Consider the following 25,276-nt stretch of genomic DNA (forward strand, 5'->3'; position numbering starts at 1 on the left):
AAAAGGTATTAGCACGCCAAGTGATTAAATGATTAGTGTATTAATAGCAAACTACCTGAGTAGGCATTGGTACATAAAATTCATGGGTTGGAAATGACGTCTGTAACAAGCATGTGTGAAATAAGGAGAGTAACAAAATATAAAATGTAATGTAGCAAAATGTGTAATTGTGACAACAAAAAGAAACAAAACAAAAACATACGAAACAAGAAGACAATGATGATGATGATGATTTTCAATATTGCCATCATCATTGGCACTGACATCCTCATCATCACCAGAAACAAAATAAAAGCACCTTAAAATAAAACCAAACAATCTACTTAGTGATAAAAATAAAGACAAATGTGAGGAATAACTTTTCAGTGTTTCGTCATGCAATTAATAGCAGAGGATTTTGTTAACTTTTATTTCAAATCAGACATCAATGAGCAAAACTGATTGAAAAAAATCTTAACAGTAACAGACTTGTTTGAATACTATGCATTATACATCTGTACAGAGGATGATTTCAGCACTTCCCAACATTCCACAAATGTTACTTGTGGTAAGCATAGCTGTGTGAGCGAACATGACACCACTACTCGCCCACTGCAAATAGAAATACTGCATGGTTTAATTTGAATTTGTACAGTTATATTTACATAAAAAACGCTGTGAAGATGCTGGATTTCACATTTTATGTTATCTACAGTAGGTGTGAATTATCCTTTAAACACACATCACTTTTGGTCTGAAATCGACCAAGTAATAATGACACACGCACAATTCTAAAACAACATCTTTTGCACAGAGTTCAATGGGATTTGAAAAGTAAAGTGACAGTTGAAACTCTAGTGATAACACTTTTGCAGTGCATGATGGGGCTTCCTTAAATCATCCTCTGACATCTGTACAAGAAAGTTCTATGTCCAAGATTGACCTTGACTTTATACCGTATTTCAACACCTACAAATACATTTGATTGGCTAGCTGACCAAATAACACCTGTAAGTTACTCAAAACTATTTAATGAGATTTTAGAAGGAAAGCCATCTTATTATTTAGACTCTCCTGATGTTATCCTTTTTGATCTATGATACTAAGAATGCACAGGTGTAACTTAACTCTCAAATAATTGAATTAGATTGGTTGAGAGACAACGGGAAGAGGGAAAGGGCAGAAAAAACAAACAAGATAAAAAGGGGAAATCAGTAGAAATAGGGAGGAGGGTGAAAGAAAAAGATGCAGGAAGGGTAGAGAAAGAGAGAGAGAGAGAGAGAGTGCATGACAGAGAGTGAGAAGGGGAGAACAAGAGTGTTGAAGGGTATGGAGGGAAACAAAGTGAAAGACAGAAAGGGAATGAGTTAGTGAGAGTGCAAGTGTTTGAATATGATTAATATCAATTGTGTTCAACTCTCTGAATACCTCCAGGTGTAATAGCCGAAAACCTGTAATTATTTCCCAATATGAACCAATGCTATGAACCCACATACACACACATCACCCATGTACATACAAATGTACCACAATGTATCAATTATATACATTTCTCTACACAGTATAGTTTTAAGTCCCAAAAGACTATGTGTGCAAATGTATGTTTATCAACATATGACTGTGTGGTGAAATACAATGTGCTTAATTCTTAGCTTTGTACAGTTCACTTTGATCACATCTTAAATTTCATGTTAGCAATTGTCCTAAATTACACATTTAAGTATGTTATGTTGACACTGGTCTGATTAGATTGTCAAATTATATTTGAAAGAACTGAAAATTCCTCAGCAATATAGGTTATAACTGAAAACACTGGTATATCCCAACATGAGTCAATGAACATCCAACAAACATGCTGGGTATAAATGGAAGAACCAGTGATTTTTGAAATACAAATGACAGTATTTTGATAACCCTACATCTGAAACAATGTTATATCTATACAAGTGTTGCCTTACAACTACTGTCATATCTTGAATTGTGCTTTATAAATACAAATCAGAAGTTTATCTTACAGACTGCGGGCAGTTAACCAGACTTTTCTTTGCTTTCAGGGGACCACAAGGGTACATTAACAAGACCCAATACTAAAGAAACTTTGGACTTTGTTTTTTCGAAATGAAAAATGTTGTAAGGCAGCAATTGGGCAGCTAAAACATCTAGTTATAATAAAAAGAGAATTTGTTGTATGCTATGTATTACAGTTCACATACTTCTACTAGGTGTTATTCATCATTTTGTGTACTTCTTGGTGCTTACCTGTCCTTTGCTTTTAAATTTATCCTATGCTATATATTACAGTTCATATCTTTCTACTAGGTGTTATTCATCATTTTGTGTGCTTCTTGTTGCCTACCTGTCCTTTGCTTTTCAATTTATCCTATGCTATATATTACAGTTCATATCTTTCTACTAGGTGTTATTCATCATTTTGTGTACTTCTTGTTGCCTACCTGTCCTTTGCTTTTCCTATTTTTCCTTGGCTTTGGTGTCCCATTTGGCATATCTGGGGAGGGAGGCGTGACAGGTGTTGCTGGTACTGCCTGCACTGGACGTTCAAACTTAGCCACCACTTTATCTAAGCTTTCTTTCCGTTTCTCAAACATGGTTTTCACATCTTCCATTTTGCCGATTACTTCTGTGATTCCAGCCTACAAATACAAATAAGGTTCAAACGTATTACATAATATAAGAGTTGAGCTTACTATACAAACAGGATTGGAACTTGCAACTCCTGATGTACTATTCTGATACCTCACCAACTGAGCTATAATTCAGATGGGAGCAGATGGCATATCTACATGCAGGATTCAATCAAATTCTCAACAAGTTTATGATGGATAATCACTTCACATGATCTTTCATGCAAAATGTTGATGAGATTCAATCTTGCACACACTTGATCTACTTGTATGTTTTACATTATGAAATCTCAATGCTTTGTGGCTATGCAACCCATCACATCAAAAAACATTCTAGATAATTTAGACACTTACGGCCCTGCTTTAAATGTAGTATCTGCTGTTGTTTAATTATCAGCATAACATGAATAAATGTTAACATGAATAAATAGCGCTCTCCCAAAATGAAATATAGTATCTGCTATCTAGATTACTTGGAGATACAACATTTTTACTTTGGCAGCACACTGATTCATAAACACCTGCATCCCAACAAATATCATAATAGCTGAACATATGGCTATTCTAGTTGAAATCCACACACCCCAATGGAAGACATGACTTTAATCTTCCAAACAAGGAGTGTGATTTTCAAACATGGTTACCTGAAAAGGTGACTCCATTTATAATCTACATCCCCTGTGTGGGAGTTAATGACATGTCTTTCATATGGGGGTATATGGATTTCATCTGGAATAGCCTTATATCATAATAGCTGAACACTATGCTATTCACTTTTAGATACTGTATGTTTGCTTGTGAGGGCAAAGCTGTAATGAATGAACTCTTGATAAAGCTCGCATAAATTGGTATGACTTCATATCAATTGCAGTGAGAAATGTCTACATCTTCAAGCTTCTTCTGTATGATCTTTCTGATGTGTTAGGCCCACACAAAAATGCCTGCATTGTTAATAATGCAAATACATGGGTTAGTAGAAATCATCATGTAATATCAAATTGCTTTCATGATTCTGCAAAAACAATAGTCAGAATGCTTCAAAAATACAAAGGGATCAGAAGATGAACATTGTTTAACAAATTTGATAAAACCCAAAGATATTTTCCTAATTATTAAAACTCTTTTGACTTGTTAACTGTTTGTCATGTCAATCATTCAGATTTGGTTTGGTGGAATAAACAAAAAGTGATTTTCTGATCCCTTTTAAAAAATAGCAAATGTACAAACTTAAATAGTTAATAATATGATACTTTACGTTGTTACAAAAATAGGCATGGTGAGCTTATGACTGCATATCTGTGTATGGAGCTTTGATAAATTTACCCAAACTACCAATCCTACCAAAACCTTTGAGTGTAAACGGATACAAGTGAATACCTTTAAACCACAAGAATCATTATATGGAAAAAAAATTGCAATTGGAAGTTGTAGCATTTCCCTGCCCACAACAGGTCATCCATTTTAGTGAACCATAAGTTCCGTGCAGGAGAAGTAAACCTTCCTGGAAAAGACCACCCTGCTATGTGCACCTGGAGTTCCACAGAAGTGGCAAGAGTCACCACAAATTATACAAGAGAAACAAGGAGATTCTGGGATATCCAAACCTTACTATCAAACTAAGAAGACATCCCATACTGCCTTGCCACATAACCCAACAACACATCAGGAAATAACAAAATACCCAAAATCAAAACAAAGGAACAAACATCACGATTTAAAGAGACAGGACAAAGAGACAGATAAAAGACGAGGGGAGAATGGAAGAGACATAGATAACAGAGAAAAAGGTAAGGGGTAGAGCGAGGTAATGAAAGCTGGTAATGAGGAGAGAGGAACTGGCTTGCTGTGATACAGCATCTATAAGAATACAAGAAGAGAGGGAGAAGGGAAGAGATAAAGATGACAGATGGAGACAAAGGTGAAAGGTAGAACCAGGTAATGAAAGCTGGGAATGAGAGGAACTGGCTTGCTGTGGTACAGTATCCTTAAGAATACAAGAAGAGAGGGAGAAGGGAAGAGACATAGATGACAGACGGAGACAAAGGTGAAAGGTAGAACCAGTTAATGGAGTTCTGGAATGAGGAGAGAGGACCTGGTTTGCTGTGGTACAGCATCCATAAGAATACAAGAAGAGAGGGAGAAGGGAAGAGACATAGATGACAGACGGAGACAAAGGTGAAAGGTAGAACCAGGTAATGGAGGCCTTGAATGAGGAGAGAGGACCTGGTTTGCTGTGGTACAGCATCCATAAGAATACAAGAAGAGAGGGAGAAGGGAAGAGACATAGATGACAGACGGAGACAAAGGTGAAAGGTAGAACCAGGTAATGGAGGCCTGGAATGAGGAGAGAGGACCTGGTTTGCTGTTGTACAGCATCCATAAGAATACAAATTAAATCATACACACAAAACCCAACAGCACTTGATGTAGTTCCAGTTATTTGCAGTCACAGATAAGTTAACAAAATAAAAATGATGTTTAGTAAGTGACAAATCAGCCACACAGTTGCACTAACTAATTATAAACATGCAGAATAATATAACACATATACATCTATCAAAACTTCATTGTCTATGTCACATTTGCAAGAGATGTGTGGACAGTATTCGCATGTTTAGCATAATTATACCTCATTGCCTTTCAGATATATAACACTGAATCTTTGAATGAATAAAGGTAAACTTTCTGTTGATGAGTACAACCATCTGAGCTTCAATTGAGTATGAGCACTTGTATGAGTACGAGTACTTGAGTAAGGGTAGGGGAACTTGGTCTCCTGTAAGTATTAGGCTGGTGGGTACATTTATAGTCGGGCTAACCAATGATTTGCACTCCATAATTAGAAGGAAATTTACACTGTCTCAAACATCTCAAGATGCAAGTGACAATATCCAATGAAGTTTGCATTTCAAACATAAAATTGTTAAATTGTGCACCATGCAGTTGCTCCTAAAGTAAATTTCATGCTTGGATTATGGCTGTCAACGTGATCACATTTAAATCTTTCACTATGTCTGCATTAAGTCAGATTCCAGACTTTTGATGCTTAAGTTACACACAACAGGTGCATCAGCTATGAAAAAATAAAGAACCAAATGGCATTCTCCAAAAATTTCAATATCATCTGTAGGAAGTGCATCTATAGAATTACTTGATATTTGTATTCTCTGAAATAATGTTTGGCGAAAATAATTCATGAAAATGTGTTTCAAATTGACAGCCATAACCTATATCTTTCAAATCAATACATATATAATGTCACTTGTCACAAACCTCTGGATCATAATCCTACATGAGTGTGCACCAAATAATAATACACCCGTGCACCACACAGAATTAACGATGGGACCATCAGCCACACACACACATACGATTTGAGGGAGAAAAAAAGGTGAACATTATTAAACTTATGCTGAAGTCCTTAGAAGCTTAAGTGAAAGTATACATAATCAGTAAGCAGTAAGCTACAATAAAAAGATCAACTCACTGTCTACATCATTACTATACATTGTTAATATTCTATAAACCAGTGCACTGTATTGCAGACACACAAACTTCACTTTCATGCAATTGACTTATAATCTGTAATAAAGGGTATACTAAAGTAAAAAATTTCATTTGAATGAACACAGCTGTCAACAGCATGCCGATTGTCCATGCACAGTATGACGAACGCCCGCATGTGTATAACGCGGAAATGATCCAATTCGTGATTGGTTAGTTTTTTTATTAAGTATGAAAGGATGTGCATTTGTGTTGTATTTTGAAATACGATAGCGGTCGGATCGTACAGCTATTAACAGATGTGTTTATTCAAATGAGATTTTTACTATAACATGATGGGCTTAAGAATTTACAAATATTATTAAGGCTTTGAGATAGCCTACTTGCTCATTTGATTTGACAAATTTAGATTTTATGGGGCCATACTTGATTAAACCCCAACTACACATGCAGTTACTCACTTAATTAGATTAGTAAAATAACTTGTTCATTTGATTTGACAAATTTAAGACTTATGGGACCATGGGCCTGATATATGCAGACTAAACATAATAATCATCCTCATTATAGTTCTACCATTTATTTCATAAAGCATGTGAGAACAAGAGAAGGAAAAGATGACACATCCCGGAACAGGTCTAATTCAACTCCCTTCATCACTATGACTTGGGAGAATTGGCAAATGATAGTCTATAATTGGACTGCACAACCTTCAGTAAAGAAACGGGTCATACTGTGCAGTACATGGTCATGCTGAAGATGGTAATGAAGATCTAACGCAACATAGTATGTTTACTACAAGATAAGCCTATTATCATTTGCCATTCGCCTAGATTAGAGGGCATACATTCCATACATCAGAGATGATGCAGTAGCTTTCTGATTTTCTACTTTACTACTTTACCAATGCCTGAATAACATTTGTCTTTGAGAATTGCCTCCTTTTCATTTGATACTAAAATTATTTGGGACTTAACTCGTAGTTGCAGTGGTTAATTTCACATTTAAGGAATTTTAAGTTTGGGCACCTGTGAGCAGAAACAGTTTTGTTTGTTCAGCTCACACTGAACAGACTACAGCTATATGGGGAGGGGAAAGATGGGAAATCAACTTGGTTTGTGTGCACAGATGCCTATTATGGTCGCCTTTAATAAAAACTCACACATTCAGACTGCCTAACCTAATTGATGTTCATTAAAATATATAACGTCATGAACTAGAACTTATATGGGCAGCATCCTGTTTGAAATTTCTGAGCTAGGTTAAATGACCAGACACTGCACCTGGGCTAAAGCTTGACTTGATGGGTACATTATAAAGTTTATGTCTTGAGTAATGCTATACTGATAAACCCTACTATTTTGGTTTTCCATTTCATTTATACATTTATTTATACCATTTTTCGCCCTGATGTGGTAGTGACATCAACGGATTGATGCAGTCGTTTTGTGCACGCATCTATGTTGCGTCTTTAAGCGCATGTATGCTTTGAGATCATGCTAGCGATTTGAAGCTGCACAAAATGAAATGTGCACTGCCACATCAGGGTAAAATGGTATGGAAGTTATTTTGACAAGGACTTTCCCAGTGTAATTAGGTCTATTATTGTAGCATGCTTAGGTTAATAGCAAATTTTGGGCTTTTTTTCTCTCTATTCTTCCAAACATGATTATAATTTTGCCAGTTTCCCAAATACATATACAATTACACCACTTACAATGTTCATGCACTAATAACACCATGGCAATTCAAACACAAATACTCTTCACAAACTACCTCATTTTGAATGTCACATTTTGGATGTACATAATGACACAATCTGGTCCAAGGGGGCCAAAGGAGGCATTTTTGAAAATTGAGTTACTATAATTTTACCTTATACAAACAGAAGGCTAGCACATACTGAACACACCAAAGGTCTAGCATACTTGGTTCTAAAGATATGAAGTTTTGTGATGTCTATTTTCTTATATATTTTATTGTTTTTACTCCATATTTTTGCCTATACCTCAATTTCAAATTTGCTGCCTTTGGGCCCATGAGCCAGATCATGTCACATATTCTTTAACTAAATTTAACATCAAGCTAAATGAGTAATTTGTCATCTGATATCAATTTGTACTGTTAATTGTCTAATAGTCTTATTTATCTAACATGCTACTAGATATTGAAAGCACTACCAACATTATGTATGGTTTTTGAGATATCAAGGGATTAGTGTAAGAAACCCCACCTGCAAAAGCTGCCAGGTGTCAAATAGTTTAGATGTGTACAATATAGAATGCAGATATTGCCAAATGTCTATAGAGCAGCTATTGCAGATAGGGCTTTCCTGCACTTACCCCTCAATATGAATATTGTTATGGAGCAGACAACAATGAAAGGCAAATGTTTTTTTATTTCTTCCGTGGTCTGGGTACGCGCTGGTGATTGGTGATTGCGTCGAAGTGATGAAATCTCCTCCGCTTTACGCGCTGATGACTAGTGGGTTAACCGTCTTATTGTCAAGACTGTTGATCAGCCAATCAGCGTGATTGTGTTTACCTGTGTTTAAGCTCGTGTAATGCGTGATACGTACAGCCCAGACCACCGAAGAAATAAAAAATTTACTTTAAAGAAGTTCACACTTCTTGTGACCATATCTAAAACATGATGACAAATAACTCATCTTGCTTACTTACATAACATAAGTATACATTGGATCACATCAATTTGGAGCAAATTAACTCTTATACCAAACATACACATAGTAATCCTATCATACTAAACTTGACATGACTTGTATTGACCTACCTTAGCCTCTGTTGTCAGTATGTTGTCAAACATAATACGGAACTCCTTTGGGTTGTTGAGTTTGATATCATTGACCCCATCTAGACAGTCCTTGATGTCAGTTAGGTACTGTAATGCACCATCTTTGGACTGGCATCGGTCCATCTCTTGTTCTGCTAATAACTTCATTCCTTTGCTGCACCAATTTTGGGCCTGTTGATAAAACAGAATATGCTTCAAGTAAATAACTGCTATATAAGATAATGATATTTTCTTAGCTTAAGTGACATCAGCAGATAGTTGGCAATGGTGGTTGTTTCTTACCCAGCAGTATGTGTGGTTTGTAAAGTATCCAACTTTAAAAACTCATGCCAAATCAGATAATCGGGCAATAAGGCTATTTTTGCTCATGATAATGCAAGAGTTCAATTGATATTCATCATATATAATAGAGACAGAACATTCTCTTAGGATTCTCTTCCAAGTTTCTTGAAGACTGACTTCCTATATATACACTACAAGGTGTTTCAGAATATTTAAAAGTTGCCAGACCAACATGTGGCCTTGCACAAATTTCGAAAACTAGATATTGAAAAACAAAAACAAAACCACACAACCTCCCACCACACACACCCCCACACAAATATATCTAAAAGGAAAGAGACCTGGGCTGTGATATGCAACAGATCTAAGAATTCCAAACCATTCTGCTAAAAACCTCACAACCTCCCACCACACCAACACAAATATATCCAAAAGGACAGGGACCTGGGCTGTAAGATGCAACAGTTCCAAGAATTCCAAACCGTTCTGTTAGAAAAGCTTAAGCGCAAACAGCTGAAGACTTTTAAGGTAATCATATAATTATGTTAAATGAAAGTTCAATGTTTTATTGGTTTCTCAGAACAGTTTTTAACTTTTTATACAAATGATTAGTTCAATTTGATAATTTCCTCATGGTCTTGTCAATCCCTAAACATGCACACACCCAATACATACAACCAACACCTGCACATTGTAGCACATACCTATATAAATTGGTTTCATATGGGTTATCATGATTTTAACAGGGCTATACGCCACTTGCATTATTTTCCATAATATGATAATCATTTTAGGGACTGAAAATCACTAGGCCTATTACTTATTTAATGCTCTGCATGCTAGCCATATAGGCTTCAACATAAAAAGTCCAAGATTTGAGATATTTCCTCAAAATATCAAGAGATCTCTCAAGAACCACTGGTACAATATCAGGCTTGTTTGTACTTATTCTAATGCATTTTCCATGCTTATTCCAAATATGGTTATGACAATGTACAATTTTGACATTTTTGAATTTAAAAAAAAAAACAATTTGAAACTTGTCGTCTGCAGTTGACACCTATATGGAGAGGGTTAACATCAACTGTTATCATATTCATAATCATTATCCATGGTGTTCATGAATTTGCTAGTGGGACTCCACACTAAGCACATTAAAAAACAAACAAGAATATGCCAAACCCACCAGGCTTCAATATACAGTTATACACTTTACGTCATCACAAGACTGCTTACTTATACCACAGACAACCATACAGATGCATCATCCCTATTACTAAGCTGGCTTGTCTTCCCTCAACAGACACACCATTTGCCCATTTTGCTGACAGACTTAATAACCATGCTGTCGCATCCCAAACCCACAACCCCTCTAACGATAGGTCTACCATCCCCAGTTGGCCCCAATTGAACATACCCACTATGGCTGACAAATGCATTTAGGTGCTGCTGTCAGATTTCATGCAATAAAAATAATTCACTTACTCAGTGCCAGAAGTGGGTAAGTGCAATAGCTGCCATGTGAAGCTGCCATACAATATGCTATGTGTAAATTGTCAAATGTTCACAGGGCAGCTATTGCGCTTACCCACTTCTTGCACTGAGCAGTCAAATAATTATTATACATGACTTACTATATAGGCCTGTATTAAAGGTACACAATTAGGCATATGCACTCCATTTTTTACTCAATATTTGTACATGTTGAAAGAATTTCCACACTCTTGATAGAATAATCTGCATTTAATTGACAGTTTACTATTGATAGCAACTCCCCCACCTGCTTTGTCTTAAGCTATATATAGTTAGTGCTGCATGGCTAGTAAATTACCTATAATTTCATGCACATATTATGAAAGAAAAAGAGCAAGGAAACAGCTGGCAGTCACTCCAATGTGTCATCTCTTGCATGTTTTAGATGAAAAGCAACCAAACCATATTTTTTACTTTAAACACTCCTTTTTTTAGGTAATATTTTGGAAAAAAAAGGTAAAGGGGACGAACTGGTATTCACAGAAAGGAGTACCCATCCCTCTTTTGAAATGAATGGCAGGAGGCCGCTACACCTCCTCTACAGTGAGTATGTTATCTTCTGGGCATTGAATAAAGCCACTATCCATTTGTACACCTGGGTGGGAAGAGGCAATAGGGGTGAAGAGCATGGCCTAAGTGCACAACACATTGCCATGGGAAAACCACAATCTCAAGCTATATATAATATTATTCAATCATATACAGTAAGCAAAAGAATTAAGGTAGCAGTTGTGTTCACCCCTGTATATTCTAAATAAAGACAAATGTGTCAAAATTAAAACAAGCAGCCGATGCCTCTACTTTTTAGCTCTGATTTAAGACCTTATTTGTTGATATTGGTTGAGAATTAAAGAAACGGTAGTCCAAAACCTGATGAAGATACAAAATAAAAAGTTGCACTTTTTTGTTCTAATCAATGAAAGCACGATGCTAGTTTTTCGTGCTAATCAATGAAAGCACAGCGCTAGTTGGCGTGTTCGCGTACGCTTTGTGTGCAAATCAATAGGGCATGTAATGTGGCAAACTGCAACTTTTATATTAGCATCTTCCTTGGGTTTTTGGATCGTTGTGTCTTTATTTTTTGGACAATGTCAACGAATGAGGTCTTAAATTCGAGCTGAAAGATGCAGCTATTGGTTCCAATTATGACGTGTTTGCCTTTGTTTAGGATATACAGGGGGTGAACGCAACTGGTACCATAATTTTTTGGCTTACTGTATTCATGGAGAAACAAACTTTAAATGAGAATATTTCAATTGGGCATTTATTGCTTTAAAATGTTGGAAATCCTTTGCATATCACAGAAAGAATTACAAATTGATGTTGAACAGATGAATCTGAAAAATAAAACCTAGTATAAGAATCCTTGAAATCAAAGTTTCATGAAATTTTACATTTTCCTCAAATTATCCCAAAATTAATGCTTCCCACTCATATACCATCTTCGTATTATAATGTATCTTACCTTTTCTATTCTTTGTTGTAAGTCGAGAGATCTTTCTAGTACCATAGCTCTCTTCTTTATTTTCTCACTAATTTCCCGTGTTTTTGTTGACACTTCACTGCATTTTGGTTTAATACAATCCACAGCATAATGGTTTTGGTCTATTAAGTTGTTCCCTTGTTCTCCAAATTTATCAGCTCGGTCAAGAGCAGCCTGCAATGCAAATCACACATAACATGTCTATTAAAAACTTGGCAAATGTATGGATTTTTATCTAAAGAAATTGAAAGCTCTGAACTTTTTCTGTCGGTACTACTGTGGTCTATAATAGAACTATAACCATCGTCAAGGATTCTGGTGAACACATGAGCTCAGTCTATACCAATAAGTCTATTCATACATGAAAACAACTATAATTTGGTACAAAGCATCTGTAAAATATAAACACTCAAATGGCCCAGGAAATTTTGTGTGTACTTTCACCAGAATCTGTGTGTACTTCCACCTGATTAATTTTGTGTGCACTTTCACCTGATTAGTGGCCTGGTCATCACTGCAACTATCCTGGTCACCATAGACTTCGTCGTCATCCTGGTCTCTGTCACCCAAACATATATATCCATTCAAATATTCCACTAAATCTGGTCCCTTTTCTCTTGATACATTTGGTCGTATATGACAATATCTCTGAGCACTAGTTTTAACTCTACAATGTAGTAAATTCCTTGTTGATGATGATTTTCGATCAGTTTTAGGCCGTTTGAATTTAAACATCATAATGAATCTTGATCTGGTCGCAATTTAATTACTCATGACTTTGTAGCATTGTATCAGTTACAATACAGGACATGTGACAGGAAGATATTGTGTAATAAAAAGGTCAATATTGTGGTATCTTGCCAGATGGGTAAGTGCACTATAGCCATAATTTGGCCATGAGAATGATTATGTTAGGATATGCTACACCAATCCAAACACTTAAAAGTTATTGTTAAAGATTGTTATGGTAGAATTCTCTGTAAAACGTAGTGTGCACTCTATAAATAGGAACTTAGTCCTTTCAAGATGACCTACTATAAAGAGGAGCTGCTGAAATGTACAATCACTAACTGAAAGTACATCATATCAGTTGACTGAACATCATACTATATTATTATACAACATAGCCAATAACCATCAGAAAAAACATAAACAAAATATGCAGTGTATTAAAAGTGTCAAATTGCACTCTTTTATTGTACACTCTATAATGCCATTTTCTGACATTTTTGATCAAGAAATTATACTGTTGCAATAGTATTAAAAGTGTCAAATTGAACTCTTTTATAATTGCACCCTTCCTGCTATTTCCTGACATTTTGAAAGAAATATACCGTAACAATAGCAAAAGAAATGGTTCTGTTTCTTTGTTGTGTATTAAATAGGTTTAAAACTGCTTTATAAAATACCTGTTTCTCAAGAAACCTACCTTTACTGAACTTTGATGTAAGTCCAATTATATATGTATTCAACCCGCAGGGTTTGTGCATTAGACACATCAACATCTCAGAATGCATTGATTTGTCTAATATCTCATCAAGTAATTAATTTACACTTTTTAACCTATAATCAAATACTTTAAAAACTGTTCCTTGCATACTTATTTACTTGCTTACACCTAAAGACAAAACACAACTTTGCTCAAGTTACACTTTTCTTTAGTCAAATGATCAAAACTGTGCCTGTGGCTAGTGCAGCCTTGACATGGTCACTGATTGCAGTAACCGCCCAATCCCATTCATAATCTCTGTGTTATAATGTATATATTGGCTAGCTTTAAGTGTTTCCTGCCATTTATAAGCATCACAAGCACAAACAAACTTTGGGACGTGACCGTTCTCCTTTTCAATAACCTACTCATTCATACTTTTCAAGCAGCAGGTTTTATAAACAATGTGCTAAACAAAGAATTCAAGAGGGAGACAGAGACCTTTGTGTATGACATCACATGTAAAGCTATGGGAAACTGCCATTTTGTGATGCAGAGGGATTAAACTAGTGTACCTTCAGCAAACATAAACAATTGATGCTTGCTGCATTTGACAAATCAGAATTCACCAAAACTTTACACAGCTTTAGAAATCTTAAATCTAAATTAACCTGAACCATAATTTCTTCCTCCTTTACCTCATACAAAACCTACAGAGTATATGCACAACTTCGTAATTCAATTAATACATCAGGGCTTTCAGTCTGTCTAGAAAGTATACTTTTCCAAATTCAGCACTTCTAAAAATGAATTCTGGCTATAATATGTAACACGATCTGGTCTGTGGAGGCAAAGGCATTTTTGAAAATTGAGATACTGTAATTATTACCTTATACAAACATTAGGCTATCATATACTGGAAACACCAAAGGTCTAGCATATTTTAAAGTTGCGATGTTTTGTATGTATATTTTCCTATGTATTTTATTATTATTATTTTCTTCCATATTTTTGCCTTGATCTCAATTTTAAATTTGCCACATTTGGCCTCCACGCAGTCCACGGACCAGATCGTGCCACATACGTTCATTTCTATGTTCAATAACAGAATATATCACCTACATGTATAATGTCTGATTACATACCTGGCCGTCATTTTGTAGGTCTTCATGGATGCGGATAAGGTACTGTACTCTGGACACAGAGTCTCCTAATTCCATAGCAGAATTGATTTTATCATGGATATTATCTAGTATGATAAGCACCTGAAAGTAAACAGAGATTGCAATAAATTTGTGTCGGTGGACAAAATATACAATTGATTGAAAATCTGAACAAAAATATCAATAATGTGGTGTTTATGACCGGTATCATAAAATCTGAAATTATCAGTGTCCGATCTGAAGGTGTGTCCCTTTCATTTTATCCCCATAAATCATTGAGGGTAGCTGTGTAATCCTTCCTCACTCCAACTTGCATCAGTCTCACCATCCTGTTATACACACCGTGACCAAACACACAATCTGTCACATATCCACACACTCCCTCGTCTTATGTGATTGCTCACCATACCATGGATGTTCGGCTTACACTCAGCATACACTTTCCACTCGTCATACACTTTTCGCCATACACTTTCTAACCGAGGATGCAACTTTCACTATCAGACTACTGTAGTCTGATAGTCAGGTGTGTCTGGTACAGACACACCTGGTCAAAAAGCAACAAACCCTGGATATTTTACAGTTCCATCCAAATATCACCCTTATGTTATCCTGTTATCTGTAGTCCATACCAGCTAATAAGTGAGGATGTGCCCATTGCTGGTATGTTGAGAAGAATCTGCTGTTTGGCAGCAAACACCAAGACACAACATGCACACAGGCAACACGTTCTAGTGTAAAAATATTTCACAAAGGACCCAGAATGCATATGCCATGCCTAAACTAAATCACATGGAAGGCCACCATGCAAAAATATCCATCTTTGCCACAACTTACATAAGTTTTCCCCTCATATTCCTATACGTACTTAGCTCCTTCCATTTGATAACAATCCAATAATTACCACATGCTTGTTATATTCCGGTAAAATCCAAAAAGGGAAATGAAACTTTTATCAACACTTAAAATGCACTTCACAAGTTCCATGTAGCATGATTGCAAAACCCACACACTTGTGGTATCACAAATTAAAAGCACAAAGTACATCCAATGGCTACATATATAAATATAACCCAGTTCTTTCCATTGCTTATCATGTACCCAAGACCTGCATGCATGTGTGTATTCCAAACCTGGATGACAGGTTTTCCATGCGAATACTTGGATTTTATCACGTCTTATAGAATTATGAAAATGGCAAGTAGCAAACACAAAGTCTGTTGATGACTCACATCTTCAGGGTTTAATACAAGACAAACTACGGATCCTGACTTGATAATTTGACCAAATATCCCGCTATTTCTGACTCTTGCAAACAAATGCAGCAGACCGAATGATTTGGCAAAACAGTAACCCTTTATGTGCTTTATTTTCAGACAATCCTTATTTCAATTGATCTAAAATTCTGACCAAAAAGGTATTTTATTGCAACATTCTGTAAATGACTCCAGAAAACCAGATTGCAGCTTGGTACAAAATGTGATTTATATATCGAAATCAATTCCTCCATTTTGTACCTGTTAACTCATTTGTCTTCTGCTAGCACTAGGATCCACAACAAGCTCATCGATCACTAGTATCAGTGCGCAGTTCTTTCACCCCCATACATTAGCACATTCATTGAATGACCTTTGAAAATTTGGGTAGAAAAACTCATACTCTGCAACTTGAGGTCGAATTTTGAACTATGATTGTTTCATTGAGGTTATTGAACGATGCCATTGGGATGAGGCCATCGTGGTCTGTTGTGTAGTTTTGTAACAGCAAACAATGAAAATCCAATCCAATCCAAAAACCTGTTTGTCAAATCTTATCATTGAAAATAGTCCCTGCTGAATAAAAGTAATTTTATACCAGCAAACAATACAATGTCAATCAAAATACTAAAGAAACATTCCTTGAGACATCGGTAAATTAAATGGAAACCCTTTCAATTAGCAACTGATACCCTGATATGTGTATAACATATATTTTGTTCAATCAATTTACTAACATAAAAATAGATCTCACACTAGGGATTAGTGGTTTGATATTTTTAGTCCTTGGCATTTGGCCATGCATCAGTACCAAACTTGATAAAAACATCTGACTCACGATTTATTTCAAAATTTTCAAATTCACTTTTCCCGATTATACAATTTTATATTGAGGAAAATATATTTAAATAGGAAAAAAAGCACTTGCTGTGTTTGCTTGAAGCTGACTGACAAAAGTGAGACCTATGTTTTAAGTCATGTGAGATGATGGATGAAACTTCAAGAAAGTCTGCAATTCTTTTTTGTAAGTGACACCAATGTAACCTTACTCCAACAAGTTCAAAACCTTCGAAAGTTTGAAAACTTTGAAAAGTGTGAAAGTAAGAATGCACCCCTACTACATTCCAATAAGTGCCTTTTATTCACATATTATACCCAATCATAAATGCATATTCACACACATTAACACCCATACACATGCACATTATACACTCAACATACACATAGGCAGAAGTGGTGAGATACAACAAATGCACAAGCACACCCCACATCATTTGACATCTTGCATACACACCCCTACACATGTTTTCCTCCAAACGTAGACACATTTTAGGATTATGCAAATGCAGACGTCTGAATCAGACGCTTTCAGATGCTTTCAATTGACACACCAAAGACTATTTTTGACATTTTTTTTCGTCTGTATAAGATGCAATTTTACCTAGCAACTGCGGACAGTAATATATGCATGATAGAGGACGTATCTCACATATGCATTATACATATAATTGTGGTCATTTGCAAACCTCCGAGGACAGCCCCCCTTACAATGTGGTAAATGGTTTAGATGTGAAGTGTCATGTTCATGTCCTCATTTGTCAGTAAACACACCCCCACACCCATAAACATCCACCACACACTTACACACCTAGTATTCTTGCCAGTTTAAGTTATTTACAAAATTGGCTTAAATCTAAGCACTGTGACAGCTTAAGCTCATGCTCTTAGAGCTTGAAACCTACACACCCCCATACATACACTAATGGCATTCAAAGTGAGGACATGAGGAACAACACATTCAAAGTGAGGTCATTTTTTCAATCCTCACCTTGTCTAAAAACATGCATCCAAAGTGAGGTAATACCCTATACCCGCCTGCTTAATTTCTTTCTACAACCATAATGGGCCGCAATATATCACTAACCGCATAGTCCGAGGCAAGGTTCATTATTGTCAGGGTTAGGGTCTTAGGGTTAGGGTCTTATGGTTAGGGGTTAGGGTTCGGGGTTATGGTTAGGGTTATGGTTATGGTTTAGGGTTTAGGGTTTAGGGTTAGGGTTAGGGTTAGGGTTAGGGTTAGGGTTAGGGTTAGGGTTAGGGTTAGGGTTAGGGTTTAGGGTTAGTGTTAGGGTAAGGGTTAGGGATTAGGGTTAGGGTTAGGATTATATTCGTATTTATTAGTACTAATATACTAGTAATAGTATATTGTGTGTATGCACTTTATTCTGTAATCAATAAGTATCATAAACAAACACCTTTCTGGCACAACGAATCATAGCACAGTCGTGTAGGCATTAGACTATGGATACATAGATTGTGGGTTCGAACCTGTGTGAATTCATTTTCAAATCGCCTTAAATCTAAGCACTGTGACAGCTTAAGCTCATGCTCCTAGAGCTTCAAACCTACACACCCCATACATACACCATACTCATCTCACCTGTGTGAATTCATTTTCAAATCGCCTTAAATCTAAGCACTGTGACAGCTTGAGCTCATGCTCCTCCCATAGTGTTTCAAAATTCTTCTCTGTTTCCTCAAGCTGAACCAGCAGTCTGAAATATGTACAGAATTGACACAAAGTTATTTCAATTATAAAGAAAGATTTTCAAGTTTGTTTGCATAGTTAACTACATGTTTTTGTACATTCAGCTTTCTAAGACTTTTTTTGTATTTTTGGGTCCTACATGTATGAGTAATATGCATGTTATATTTGATTCAATAGTACAAGATATAAAGAGAGATATTTCTGATATTCCTTATCAAAATTTATAAGCATCATATTACGCAACAAACATTTTGTTATTGCTGTCTTTTTGTGAGAAAGAAAGAAAAACTAGAAAATGGTTGTTCTCACTAATTATTGACCTTATTGTAATATAATATTGTAAACAGTTTTGATTCCATTTCATATATTGTGCGACTGTCAAAGGGGTTACTGTGTAAGTGGTTATCTTTGTGTACAGATATTTTCGCAATTTCCAACACAGAAGACTTTTGTATTTGTTGATATTTTTGTCAAATTTACACCAATGTTATCATATGTCAAAATGCCATATTTGCGAGTTGTTAAATTTGTGGTAACCTCTATTCGCAAAATTTATGAAAATAAAACCTCGCGAAAATGACTACTTTTACATTATTTAGACGATCAAGTTGAGAGATAACAATACAGCATGAAGCCCACTAGTTGCGTGCTATCATTATGTTGTAATGTGGCAGACAGGTTGACAGGAAGAATGTAGTGACGAGGTGATTGGAAAGGGAAGGAAAACCTGTATTCATGATAATCTAATGTGATGCCATCACATACGGAGTCTAGAAGGTAATAGGTTTGTTCATGGTATAATATGCAGAGGCTCCAGAAGATTTTATATATGGGGGGGGGGGGCAATGGCACCTGGTCAAAGTTATTAGGGGCCCCAATGGTGCTTGTCCATAGCCACCAAAATTATTGGGGGGGCAGGCCCCCGGTTCCAGAGCCAATGATATGATGTGCAAAATGAGATAAAGTGTGTCTCAACATGATGGAGAAAATTAAACAACCTTCTACAAAATATATGAGTACTTGCACAAAATCAAAAGTCTGACATAGCGATTATGGATCTTGTGTTGTCAAATTTAAGGTAAAAGTAATGTTATCACATATTAATAGTCAAGTAAATGCCAAAATACTATAGAAATTGCCTGATACATGGATAGTAATCACTTTGGGATACTAATCACTTTGGAATACCCTGTAAATGCTGGTATCATTGAGCTTTAAATAAGTGATCAAATTCTCGTGCATTTAATTTTTTGTCCAGTAAAATTGTAATTTTCATGATGATCATCTCTTAATTACGGTTTGACTCAGAACTAAACTAAAGCATAAGCTCATTGTTGTTAACCCTAATAAACCAAACATCAAAAAATCTCAATTCACAAAGCATCTGCAAGTGTGGGTATCCCATGTGATGTGATTGCATCATCATGCGAACAGTCATATGGTCACAGAAAGCTTGGCTGGCCAAGTTAGACCCCTGTGGTAAGGTATGACAGTGCGCATGTCTGGCACCCGGGGAGTCCCAGGTTCAAAAACGCCCCTGAGGAAAAAATGTTCTCTTCTTCTTTGTTTCTTCCTTCCGTCTTTCCTTCCCCCTCGCCAAAATAGGCCTGGGGCAATAGGGTTAGAGTAAATTTGACCATTGAGTACTCTACTTTCTGAACCCGAATCTAAAGCTTGATTTTTCTCATCAGGTTTAGAAATACTTTGTGTTTATAATGTTCTGATCCACTTTTATCAATTGTCTCAATGCTAACAAATTATAAGGCTCTCGAGACTCTAAACTGCAAGATACTGTTTAGATATGAATATGTGACCCATCACATCGAAACAGACCACTTCGCGGCTAGCTTCGTTGGCAGATAAATGAAAGAAGATGGAAAAATATAAAGAAAATAAAAAGAATTCTGAGCTTGTTTTGCCTCATAAAACATTTTTACTGTACCTGTATTCAACAAGTAAGGTGTCATGTTCAAGCTAAAAAGCAGCAGTTTATCCTAGTGTTTAAATCTCCATTTTCATTTCTGCCGCGAGGTGGTCTGTTTCGATGTGATGGGTCACATATAATGTGTGTTTCCCCCATTTCAAATCCAGTATTCTATGGTGTGCTTTTGTATTTTTAAGCTTAGAATATGAAATAAATTCAAGTCAGCAATTTGTTGTCTCCAATCTGCATTCTAGTCTATACGGAAATACAACAAATGGTTATGCACTTCTCAATGTCCTCACAATTACGGTTATTATTTGCCCTTGAAAAGTGAATATGTCACCAACTGTCTGTTTGTTTTCAAGGGGCACTGTAGCCCCGGGGATATTCCGCGGTCCATAACTATGGCAGCCAGTACAAGAGTAACTTGTTCAAGAGCATAACATGTTGAATGAAGCATAAAAGATATCAATAACCTCCATTTGCGTCTGTGTGTTTATAAATAATAAAATATGATTGAATTGTTTGATTCAGGATTATTCATGAAGTTATGCATGTGATTGGTTGAGAGCCGATTCTAAGCAACATAATTTAATCTTTGTTTATGGCCTCAAGTCTGCCTCTGACATGAACAAATGATCATGCTGTCAATCCTACTGATAAACCCCTAAATAACAGAATGATATATCACCTTTCTATTGCACAAGTTGTTGCGATTTTATCTGGGTTCTGATCTGGAAATTCTTGTAGTGGACGCCTCATACAGCTCAGCAGGGTCTGCCCATACTTCATTGCACTGGTCAGGTCTTCCCCGACCTCCATGTGACGTTTTCGATGTTCTAGCAGCATCTCGAGGGCGCCATCTTCATCATTAGAAAGAGGTGTTTGTGTGAGTTCATCAGAGAGTGTTTGGACGGCTGACGACCTCTCCTTGCAATTGCTAGCAAACCTTTCAATTGCCTGTAAAAAAATACAAAATAAAACACAACATTAACATATTGACAGTCATGTATCTTTCACAACAATTTATCATTTACCTTTCACAACAATTTACAATCATTCTTTTATGATCTGAATTCTGATTTGTCAAGACAAAATTCTTGAAATAAAAGTGAAGGCTCATATGTGATAGTAAATGTAAAAACAAGAAAACTGCATTTGAAATGTTTCATCTGCACACATGATCATGTTAAACTTTGTTCTCCCAGTATGCATATTCTATATACACGTATGTAGGTGAAAGCATTTTCATTCAAAGTATCATACAACATTGTAGAATTGAGCATTGATTGCCATGTCAGATGTAGACAACAGCTATGGAAGCTGCCATTATTACCACACCATCTCATATACTGGAACAACAGGTCACTATACATCGCAGGGGAATCAGTACTGATTGCGTAGTACATGTACCCATTCTTCTTTAGCACCTATACACTTCTTTACCACCCCAATAGGAGCCCCCATATGTGTCAAATATTTGATTCACAGTGTATTTTTACAGGCTTTGTAGGGCTACATTCTCTGAAATTGCCACCATATGATATCTCTTAAATTGTGAGTGCAGGAGAAAACTAGGAGGAAGCATCAGCAAAGCCTTGAATGCGCTGGTCACTACTGACCACTGTTATTTGACTGGTGGTGTCTTTGCCTTGGCTCTAATGTTTGTTCGGTTTATATAATGCGGAAAAAATAATACTGTGTATTGATATAGAATGGCATGCTCGCTGTTGGGTGCAGTGCTTACGCTAGTTATGTGTTGTGTAATGCATGACTGGTGCACGCTTATGTGAATTTATGCGAGCGTGAGTTGGGACTTTATTGATTCGCGCAGTAATCAAAGCCGAATAATTTCCGCCTTATATAAGCCGAACAAACTTTAACTACAGCTAGCAATATTGTGAAACAAGTTCAGGTGAGACAAAAGATACCACATCACATACATTAGAATAACGTTTTTGTTGAGAGTGTCTGCCTCTTGTCTCTTGTGTCAAAAAAAACCTCGTTTAGAGGCATATATATGCTTGTAGACGATATTTTACGGTATTTGATATTAAAACGTTGTAATAAATTTATTATTAACACACATGTGGTTTGTCTCAAATCATTAAAAGATCAACCTGCCCTTTTCTCTCAAATCTTATAATTGTTGAATAATTCAATTAGGTATCACATTACCACAATAAGTAGATAATCACACCTGGTATACATTAGGGAAACATCTCTAATCTTCATCATATCAATTCCAAAGCCTCTATTTCCATTCAACAATGACAAGCTCTATCCGTATCATTCCGGCACTATATACCCAGACGTGTGAAATGGATAATCTTTCATCGCCTCGGCCCCGGCAAATTGACCCAGCTGCATTTATATGAAATTATATACCCATCAAAGGACACAGAGCAACTAAATGAGATAATTAGATGCATATTTATATCGTAATGAATTAAGGAAATACTTGATTGTGGTGAGGTTCAATAGTTGCACAAAGAATGCACATTTCAATATAAAACACGTTCCTGCAAAAACAGCCGAGTCAGGACCCTTAACTTGTGGTCCTAATATGTGTAGCCATCTGTCATGGAGGTGTGGACAGTTAGAGAATAAAAGTATTGTTTTTAGCCGCTGGGGCCATAGGGTGCATCTATCGTCTCATATAACATGGGCGACATCATTATTTTAAGTAAAACAACGAGGCGTAGCCGAGTTGTTTTACGCCAAAAATAATGATGTCGCATATTATATGAGATGATAGATGCACGATAGCGGCTAAAAACAATACCTTTATTCTCATTCTTAAACACTATAATTCAAATAAATATGTTAATTATAAGTATACCAAATTTTAATCGAATTAAATTCTACATTTTACAAGAAATTACCTAGGGCTTAGAATCAATCAGTCTTGTTGTTGCTATGCACTTCCGATTGGTTCAAATAGCGCCTACAAGTATCGCATCGACTCGCATGCGCCAAAGTGTATGATATTGTGTCATATCACACAGGTAAGAACCATAAGATTGCAAGACCATTCTCAAGTGTTTAAGAATACTCCCTACATTACACCTATCACAAAAAGTTACCTATCACAAAAAGTTACTCCTGTCATGCAGCAACAAAAACATCCAATGAGCACTGCTTAAATGCTGTTTGCTTTTTAAGTATTCTGTCCAAGGCAAAGACTATAGAGATACGGACCATTCACCAACAGGAAAAGTCCCTGCACTTTGCATGCTGACAAGTTTCGCATATTCATGAAGGCCGATTGTTTGATTGTATGTGTCTCCCCAGCATTGCGTGTCTTTGCATTTATGAGAAAGACCATAACAATATGCCGTATGTGCACAAGTATCCTGACAAGAGCGGGAGGAACCTGCTTGTTTTAATCCTTGTGGGCCCAGCTCTTGTGATGCTTACACAATCAAGAGGCACAGACCGTAGCTACAAAAGTCTTGCGCACGAAGGTGCAATTATATGCACCTATACACTCCTGGTGCAGTGTGGTGCTGTAAACCTTCAATATATCATGATTTGACAAATTTATGTCAGCAAATCATCAATCACATACATTACAACAATGGGTACCATTGATACAAACTGCAGATGTACGTGGCATATCAATTTGGTGTTATATGGAAAGAATTGTAATCTGTGGAAATCTATGTTGATTCCCCCACACCTGGCACACCCTGCCTGGTAGTAAGCCTCCCCTTAGTTTGCTGTCACATACATTACACAACATTTACTAAGTAGCAATAACATGATCACCATCAATCTTACACAATTCCTGGCACACATTTGTTATCTTTTACTCTACCATATCTTAAAACTATCCTTGAATTTAGTTATGACACTCCGCTATCTGAATGTATTGTTTATTAATGATTTAAAAACACACATTCTGGAGATTTTCATATTAATTTTATGAAAAGCCTAAAGAGAAGGCAGCAGAGCTATTAACACAGCAACTTAAATCTTTGTGACAGCTAACAGGCCATCATCTATCAAATGAAAGTGAGTCACATAATTTAAAGAAGCCTTTATAGAGCCACACCACATCCTCACTCAACGTGTTAACATGACTTTGGTTTCCCTATGGAAGACTGAAGCAAGGTATTTAAAAGGGCATTTTGTGATCCACAGCCTCATCCCCCCACTTTTCTCCCAAAAAAATTGAGATTTTTATACCACTGGAAACCTCTGGCTACATAATGTTTATGTACCAAAAATTTCTTGCAGATTAATTCGTTCAGCAAAAAATATTGTCAAATTTGAATTTCATTCTGGTATACCAGAACGAAATTACAACAGTGGCCTATGGAGCAGTGTAATACACATAAATCATGCATAACTCGCAAACGCAAAATCGGAATCAACTAAAATTTTGGGAATAAGCTTTTTTCGTAGATATCTTCTGAAAAGTGTCATAAAAAGAGGATACTAGGATCACAAAATCCTCCTTTAAGACTGAAGCAAGGTATTTTTTAAACTTTTCTCTTCATTTCCAAATGCAAAAGAAATCTTTTAAGCTGACCATAATTATCACAGGTGTGTCCAAAAATCTTTTTCTAACCTAGGGAGATGGGAACATACAAAGAGGCTGATATTTTATTTTATATTTTTGGCATTTACAAAGCCACAACACTGATTGCCACAACATACAGTAAGCCAAATAATTAAGGTACCAGTTGTGTTCACCCCTGTATATCCTAAATG

The 25,276-nt window shown here is 36.2% G+C and overlaps 1 protein-coding gene across 1 annotated transcript in view; it reads right to left on the bottom strand.

The window, feature by feature from the left end:
• Positions 1 to 25,276, bottom strand: part of LOC140154445 (guanine nucleotide exchange factor DBS-like) — a 157,676-nt gene that overhangs the window by 33,224 nt on the left and 99,176 nt on the right. Inside the window, exons 8-15 of the mRNA XM_072177010.1 lie at positions 21,249 to 21,517; positions 18,526 to 18,640; positions 14,812 to 14,931; positions 12,220 to 12,411; positions 8,919 to 9,110; positions 5,895 to 5,909; positions 2,433 to 2,630; positions 56 to 100 (exon numbers count right to left, since the gene is read on the bottom strand). Coding sequence (XP_072033111.1) covers positions 56 to 100; positions 2,433 to 2,630; positions 5,895 to 5,909; positions 8,919 to 9,110; positions 12,220 to 12,411; positions 14,812 to 14,931; positions 18,526 to 18,640; positions 21,249 to 21,517 — 1,146 coding nt within the window. The remainder of the gene's footprint in view (positions 1 to 55; positions 101 to 2,432; positions 2,631 to 5,894; positions 5,910 to 8,918; positions 9,111 to 12,219; positions 12,412 to 14,811; positions 14,932 to 18,525; positions 18,641 to 21,248; positions 21,518 to 25,276) is intronic.

This window comes from Amphiura filiformis, chromosome 6, assembly GCF_039555335.1.
Source record: "Amphiura filiformis chromosome 6, Afil_fr2py, whole genome shotgun sequence".
Lineage (NCBI taxonomy): Eukaryota > Metazoa > Echinodermata > Ophiuroidea > Amphilepidida > Amphiuridae > Amphiura > Amphiura filiformis.